This window comes from Melozone crissalis, unplaced genomic scaffold, assembly GCF_028551555.1.
Source record: "Melozone crissalis strain CALT ecotype California unplaced genomic scaffold, PUWL_Pcris_2 ptg000013l_1, whole genome shotgun sequence".
Classification (NCBI taxonomy): Eukaryota; Metazoa; Chordata; class Aves; order Passeriformes; family Passerellidae; genus Melozone; species Melozone crissalis.
In genome coordinates, this window is record NW_026535791.1 from 10,964,121 (window position 1) to 10,972,226 (window position 8,106).

Sequence of the window (8,106 nt, forward strand, 5' to 3'; positions counted from 1 at the left end):
GCAAATCCAAAAAGATCATTGCAGTTTAAGATAATTGCATAGCTTAGCATAGTTGTAAAAGTGCAGTTGATTCTGGCACTGGGAGCCTGCCTTTGATGTGTCTCAGGTTCACCTCCTGGAATGGAGTGCCAGTTTGTCCCACAATCCATCATTTATTTATTTAAATCTAAAATAATCAAGATTGATTCCCAAGGCCCTATGGAACTGCCATAATAAATTATGCAAAAATACTGTCAAGTTAAGCCTCAGCAGTTCAGCCAACTATCTACCTCCACTGTCAGCTGGAATGCATGTCTCTTCCTCCTCTGAAAACCCTCTTACATAAATGCCTTTTGCAATGTGCCTGGAAAGTCAGCAAATTTGGAATCTTTAAAAAAAGCAGAGCAAAACTTTCCACAACAATCAAATACAACACTTTGCAACTGCTGTGCTTTTCCCAGTTACTGGGAACTTCTGAGGAAAGGCCATTTCTTGGTTTTGCAGACCCAGTCCACAGGTGACTTTACTGTACACACAAAACCGAGTATGTCAGAGGACGAGACACTCTTAATCCAAACAGAGACAGTAAGGAAAACTGCAAGGGATGACCACAGATACATTTCTGCTTTCCCAGGAAAACGCCACAAACTCCAAGGAGACTCTGAAGCACTGATCACAGCTCCTGAGATACCAGTATCTTATCTCTGTATTGGGTCTGTGTGGCAAGGTTTAGCTGGGGGGTGCTACTCAGGCGGTGGCTGTGAGAAGCTGCCAGGCGCTTCCCCATGCCCCACAGAGCCCATGCCAGCTGGCTCCAAGACAGACCCACTGCTGGCCAAGGCCAAGGCCATCAGATAGTGCCTCTGGAATAACAGAGTTAAGAAAGGAAAATAAAACCACAGCAACTTCAGCTGGAGAGAGGAGTGAGGATATGGGAGAGAAACAGCCCTGTAGACACCAAGGTCAGTGGAGAAGGAGGGGCAGGAGGTGCTCCAGGTGCCAGAGCTGAGATTCCCCTGAGAGCTGTGAGGAAGACCATGGTGAGGTAGCTCTGGCCCTGCAGCCGACAGACATCCACAGTGGAGCAGCTATCCCCCTGCTGCCCATAGAGATGTGTGATGAACTGTCTGTAACCCCTATTCCCTGTCTTCCTGCACTGCTGGGGGGAAAAAGGCAGAGAGTTCTGGGGGGAAATTAAACCCAGGAAGAAGGGAGGGGTGGGGAGAAATTGTCATAAGACTTGGTTCTATTTCTCACTGTCCCACACAGATTTAATTGGCAATAAACTGAACTAATTTCCCCAAGTTGAGCCTTTTTTGCCTGTGATAGTTCTTGGTATGGTAACATAATCGTCTTTATCTCAACTTTTTTTTTAATATATTTTCTCTCCTCTGCCCAGCTCAGTAGGAGAGTGACTGAGCAGTTTTGGTGGGCACCTGGCACCCAGTCAGGCTTAAGCCACCACATATTCCCAAGCATTCTGTCTGGATTTCAGTTGTTGAGCTGCATGAGACATGTTTACCAGCATCTAACACTGAGAGAGCCATCACATGGATCACGTTGTCAGTGTTTGTGCCCAAGAGGAAAGGCTGTGTGTGTCTCATGAGACACATATTATGAAAACTGGCTAAGAGGAATGCTAGCAAAGGAAGAGGAAAATGATAAATAAAGTAGGCTTAAAATAGTGAAAATATTTAAACTATTATTTTTACTGTAGAAGCTCTATACTCTCACTTTTTTTCCCTAAAGCCTATGTCCCTGGTATCTCCTGAATAACTTCCCAGTATATCCTATTTCTTCCTACTCTTGTCAGAACTGTGGCAAAAAGGTCAACTGTCACAAAATACCATTAAATTCCTTTAGCCTCCAAAATGCTTGGCTGCATCTAGTCTGCCTGTTGGCACTGCTCTTTGTTATGTAGTAACTCCTGAGTTTATGAATTGTCTGGAAAAATGCTTGTGGGCCATTTCCACATCACACCAAGAGCTTTTTGCAAAAATGCAACACAATTTTGGCAATTTCAGTTGCATGAAGCACCTTCTACAATCAACAGAGATCAACAGACTGTGTCCAGGCAAGGATGCTGCCCATCCAAAAAAGCTCGTGACTCAGGGGACTTGAGATTTGCAGGTGCATCTCAGCCTGTTGTCCATGTGCATCTTTGGTCTCCACAATGTCTGTGCCTTGGGATGGATTCTATGAAAAGTCAAGGTTGATTACAGGCCCACTACTAAGTGGAAATAAAGCACCTTTCTGAAATCTGGTTCCTAAACACAAACAAGGGAAGTGTAATGGAAGCTTGAGTGAATGGAGGCTAGACTTTAGCTAGATCACTAAATCACATTTCTCCAGATCTCATCTCTTAGACCTTACAATACCAAATAGAGTGAAGTACAAACACTTTCAATTATAGAGCTAAGTACAAACCCTTTCAATTATAAAGGAGTTAACAGTCTCTTTGAAAATCATCCTTAAACAAGGCCACATCCCAAATGGGTTCCTTTTCAGTGTTTCAGAAGAAGCAGCATCATGGGAATGATAAACACCCTGGGACCAATATTAAATATTGCATGATATTGGAAGGTCATTTACCTTCCTCAGTGTTTTCTGAATGAAAGACTACTTAGAATGGGGAAAAGTAAAAGGCTGTATGATCACTTGTAGACATCCTATTAACTGAGGCTGTATATTGAGTTTTCTAACATGGCATTGCTGAAGTCTCTAAAACAGCTCAGCTTTCAAAACTTGCAAGACCACTAAAAGATCAGGGAACACAATCCAGGAACTGAAGTAGAAGAGTCTGTAATTAGTTTTGAAGCAATTACCAGGATGCATATTTAAATCATACATGTACATGCTGTATGCTGCACCAAAGTTGTGTTTAAGCTTCTTTGCTTATTGAAAGGCAATGACTGGCCTGCCTTTTGCACAGGTGAATGCAATTTAGATATGTTCATAGGTAAAGCAGACACAGCAGCTGGAGCATTAATTAAACGTTTGCCTAACTACGTAAACAGACAGTGATATATCTTCATAGCATCTGGCAGTTTAACCATTCACTAGTCATCCTATAATTAGCATGCTGATGAATTTTATAGAATACTGTTCTAATGTAGTGCCAGATGGTCCTTCTGACTTACAAGGGGAATGACAATCTCTGTCATGTTTACTTCAAGGGTAGCAGAACAGCCAAAAAGATCCTTCATAGACTAAACACTGGTGATATAAGAGGTTACATTTGCTGCCCTCAGAAAGCTTTAAGTGTTGCTATATGAAGGAAGCACAGCTCAGGAACTTCACATGAAGAGTATGCTTGACTTCCCTTGTTTATTTCTGCTATTTGGTAAAGACATTAGCTTGCTTGCTGTGTTTGCAGATGAACTTTGTGTAAGAGAAATAAGCACCAAACCCAAGATGCTGTGGAACAGGAGAAGGTGGAGGATATTGAGTAGTGCTTAGAGTGGTCCGCTCTGCAGCAAGGCCTGTGAGATGATCCCTGGCCACCTCAGTGGAGCTTTAAGTTAGTCCAAACATTACCCAAATGAGTCTTGGCTGTAACTCCATTCATTTGAGAAATTACATTTTCAAAGCAACTAGTGAAATGGCAAGGATAATAAAATGAGGAATATCCATAGAAGAGAAACTAAAAGACAGAGATGGTGACATACTTGCTGTCAATAAGTAAAGACAATTATTATGTAGCCAGCGGAGAATTTCAATAACCTTCAGTATCATTCTGGAGTTTATAACAGACTTCAGTGGAATTAGTAGTCAGACTACAGCAATCTTATTATCAAAGAATGTCTTTTAGCTAAGAACCTCTGGGAGAAGATACTGTGTGTGACAGATAAATCTCAGTGGTTCTTTCATTCTGAAGCTGGATGCAGCCTGCTAGGCCAAAGTCTCCTTCATGACAACTATTGATCATGTTCTAGGTGAACTCCAGCTAACATTCTGAACATTAAAATTTGCTGACTGGTTTTTACTCAGCCGTTCTGCATAACACCTTTCTCTTAAATAACAAATTATACTGCCAAAATGTCAGCGAAGGGACTCTGTATAGACTGCTACCTCATCAGCATAAACAACATGCTTCACACTAATATCCTAAATTCCCTGCTACAGAGAACAATTGCTTTTAACTTCAGGATCTTCCAAACCGTTTCTAGAATAACAAAGATCTCAAACTACTTTTATGGGCTCCTGCAGTGGTTCTGACCTAAACGGCATTGCACGGTGAGGATTAGTGATCCATGTAACAGTGACTCTGTGAAGGCACGAGGCCATGCTCTGCTGTGCACCAACAGCATCACCTTCAGGCCTGTGCCGTGCTGCACTTCTGCCTCGGTGCAGGGCAGATTTGGTCGGGGGATGATAACAGTGGAGCAGCTCCCACTCCAAACCAGTGATTACACACCTGCCTGGCCTTGCCTTTATCTCACAGCAACCAAAAAGTTCTTATGTGAATTTCCTCTCTGTTTGACAGTAGAAATGATGAATGGAGTTGTTTTCTTGTAAGAAAATCCTACAAAAGCTTGAATGACCAGAAGAGACCAATCCTTCCATCTGATGGGATCTGTAGAGTATGCTGCTACTCTCTGGTGCCGCACAACATGGAGCTCCCAGCATGTAAAGGGAGACGTAAGTTTAACGCTACACTTTTCCTTCTTTATGCTGTTAGCTTGTTAAAGTCTTATATTTAAATGATGCTTTACAGAATCCAGGTGCCTTTCTTCCTGGGATCATAACCCCGGTGTGCAAACCCCTTGTTGCAGCCGGCAGGTTCCAGTCAGGAACGCCTCTCTGGAGAAAGGATCCTGAGGGAAAGGGGACCCCGGAGGGTGTGTGGGTGACTGCCCAGGCCGCCAGGCGCGCCGCCCCGCTGGCTCCCGCGGCGGCCAGGGAGAGCAAAAAGGGGCTGTCTGGACGCGTTCCCCGGCCGAAGTACTGGGTGTCCCAGCAGGGATGGGGCAGGGGAAGGGAAAGCCGAGGGACGCTTGCCCTGCGTTTGCTCGGGTGTGAAGCGGGGGCAGCAAGCGGGGCGGCCCGGCCCGGCCCGGGCACCGCGGCGGCTCCGGGGGCGAAGAGGAGGCGGAGGGGTCCGGCCCTGGTGACGGCCGGGGCGAGGGCTGCCCGCACCCTCTCCTCCGGGAAGATGATCCCGGCCCGCCACCGCCTCTGCCCCCGGCCGGGTCGGTTCGGAGCGACCCCCGCCCGCTCGGTGTACGAGGAGAGGGGCGGCGAGGGGACCGGCGCTCACAGGCTCCGCTCCTGATACCCTGGGGATGGGGCAGGATACGCGACGGGTTATTGAGGTGCCAGGGTTGTTGCGGTGCCAGGGTTATGGTTGTGCCAGGGTTATTGCTGAGCTAGGCGGTGGGGCAAGGGGGAACCCCCGTGCGTAGAACCCCACCCCGCTACCCCAAGAATGAGCCGACAAAAAACGTGTTGGGTGGGGCTGGCACGGCCGTACTCAAGGATGTCATGCTGCATGGACAGTGTCAAACACTTTGCCTAAATCCAGGCGGACGATGCCTATTGCTCTGCCCAAACGCTGTAGCCCCGGCACAGAAGGTCACCAAATTTGTCAGAGCATGATTTGTCCCCAGTAAAGCCGCGGCGGCTGTTACTAATCACTTCATTGTTTTCTATATGCCTTAGGATAATTTCGAGGAGAATCTGCTCCATGATCTTGCCTGGCACAGACGTGAAACTGACTGGTCTGTAGTTCCCTGGGTTTTTGGCTTTCCCGTTTTTAAAAATGGGGGTTATATTTCCCTTTTCCCCGTCATTGGTGTCTTGGTTTCAGACAATTTAAAGGAGAACACTCTGGAATGAGTTGTCTCCCTTTATAGGAGAATATATATGAACATATCTGAATTGCATTCACCTTTGGGAGAGCTGGTCAAGTTGTTGTCACCTTCAAGCTAGTTTGTGATAACTTCCAAGATCCCAGGGCAGTTTACATTTCCTGTTTGATCTCGTTGTGTAATGAAGGCAATCCACGTACTCCAGGTAGCATTGGTGGTGTGACATACTGCAGGGACCTTTCCTTTAAACATCCAGCCCAGGGTGCCAGAAGAAGCTGTGCTTCAGTGCCAATCACTTCTGAGGCAGCTCAAGCCCCTTCGTAGGCTGCAAGAATCTCTTCTGCAGTTGGAGTACAGCTGGCTCAGATCCTCTGTATCTGACTCCACAACCCAAGAGGTCATCCTCGAATCTCTCCAGGTACCTTCTGCCAGAGGCTCCAGGCTGTGGTGTACAGCATTTAATTCACATCCTGTCCTGCCTGGCCCAAAGGCTGTGTGAGTAATTTCTTGTTTGATCTCTTCAAAGGCTTGCTATTGTTCAGGGCCACACTTTAAACAGTTTTACCTCTGTGTCACAAGGTAGAGAGGGCTTACAATCTGGTTGTTTTCTGAGATGTGCATCCTCCAAAAACCCACAGCACCTAGGAAAACCTGTGGTTTTTTTCTTTATGGTCAGTGAGGACATGGCAGCTATCTCTGTAGATTCCTGTAGCGTTCCTGTGGGCACTTTGCAGGAATCTTTTCACAGCCATCTTGCCACTACACTCCTAGGAGCTGAATTTCCTGGGCAGATCCCTTATTCCATTTAATGACAAAAACAGCTTTTAGGAGAATCTGAATAATTTTCTCCTGTTTCTCAGAAACATCTTCTGCTGTGTTGCCCTATACAATGAGGTCATTGATAGTGTTCCAGAGCTTCACCCTTTTCAGTGCAGTCTGGATCAGTCCATAGAAAGTGGTGGGACTGTGCTTCCACCTCTGATGCAGTCAATTCCAAGTGTACTGCACGTCCCTCCAGATGACAGCAAACTGTCAAGGGTGGGGTCCCATTTTGCTGCCTTGCATGCCAATTCATACTGAAGTTCCAGCGGGTCTGTCACAGCAGCACTCCAGCACATACCCTGCAGCATGCCTAGCCCGAACTGCCCATGGGCATGGCCTCGTAGTCCTGGGGGGTTGGCAGCGGCCCTGTGGCAACATCTTTGTCGGGCAGCTGGAGGGGGATAGCAATGGGGGATCCAGAGCCCTTCTCGGGCTTCTCCTGGCTGTGCCCTGCCTTCTACAGGAGCTCCTGCACCGCCCGAGCCTCCACCCAGGGGAGGTCCGGGCAGCCCCGGCCTGGTGGGGTCTGTGCTGGGGGTGTCACAGCGGCGGGGACGGGACGTGTGTGGGGCACGGGGCGCTCCGGGTTCCTCAAGTGGTGATGGGGGAGCAGGGGGATCACCAGCTCCTTCGGGGGCAGCAGGGCTGGCCGGGCACTGGCAGCTCCCGGTCCTCTGCTGCTGTCAAGAAGTCACTGTCGGTCTCAATGTCGCCGTCATGCCGGGCACTATGCAGGGTCCCACGGGCAGCGGCCACCGCCGCTCCGCCCTGTGGCTGAACACAAACAACACCGGCTCCGGCCCCGAGGTTCCCCCGGTTCCCTTGGCTGCCCCCAAACTGCTGCCTGCCATCATCTTCCTCCATGGAGCTCTGTGCAATAAATATGCTGATACAAAGAAATGTGTTTTTAACATATAAAGGCAGTGTATAACCTGGTTGGCCAGACTATAACCAGATTGGTCAGAGTGATGGTTGCAGTCTTGTTGAAAGCAGTGGTCGCAGTCCCATTGAAGTTCTCAGGTGGTACCAGATAAGCCAAAGATTTATATATGCTCAGGTTCAGGTGGGAATTCTCAGTACCTCCCCCAGGGCAGGAAGTTTCACAATGGATGATGTAACACTGTGAGTCATATGTGAGACCCCCATATGAGGATATTTTGGGAGTCTTTTGCACTCTTAAGTTGTTACAGTGGCCTATTCTGCTGGAGCCATTGAGTCTGTTTAGCCTGCTAGCAGAGATGACCTCTCAGGCTTGGTGTGAGCTTGCTGGTGCTCCCCCCAGATGGAAGTTAACACAGCTGAGTCATTGGTGTGAAAAAAAGAAACACTACTTGCCTCCTGGGGTTTGCTCCATTTCCCCTACATTAATTAACACCCAGTTTGTTAACCTGAGGTTTCAGGTGTGCAGAGGGCAGCTACTGCACATGACCCATCATGAACAGTTCAGCAGAAATGACAAGGGAGTAAAATACAGTTTGATTACATCCACATAGTG

General features: G+C 47.6%; 1 protein-coding gene across 1 annotated transcript; it reads right to left on the reverse strand.

The window, feature by feature from the left end:
• Nucleotides 1–6,730: 6,730 nt before the first annotated feature.
• GPKOW (G-patch domain and KOW motifs) lies at nucleotides 6,731–7,465 on the reverse strand. The gene is given in 4 exon segments (XM_054271851.1): nucleotides 6,731–6,933; nucleotides 6,936–7,271; nucleotides 7,274–7,333; nucleotides 7,336–7,465. Coding segments are annotated over 4 exon segments (729 nt in total).
• Nucleotides 7,466–8,106: the final 641 nt, after the last annotated feature.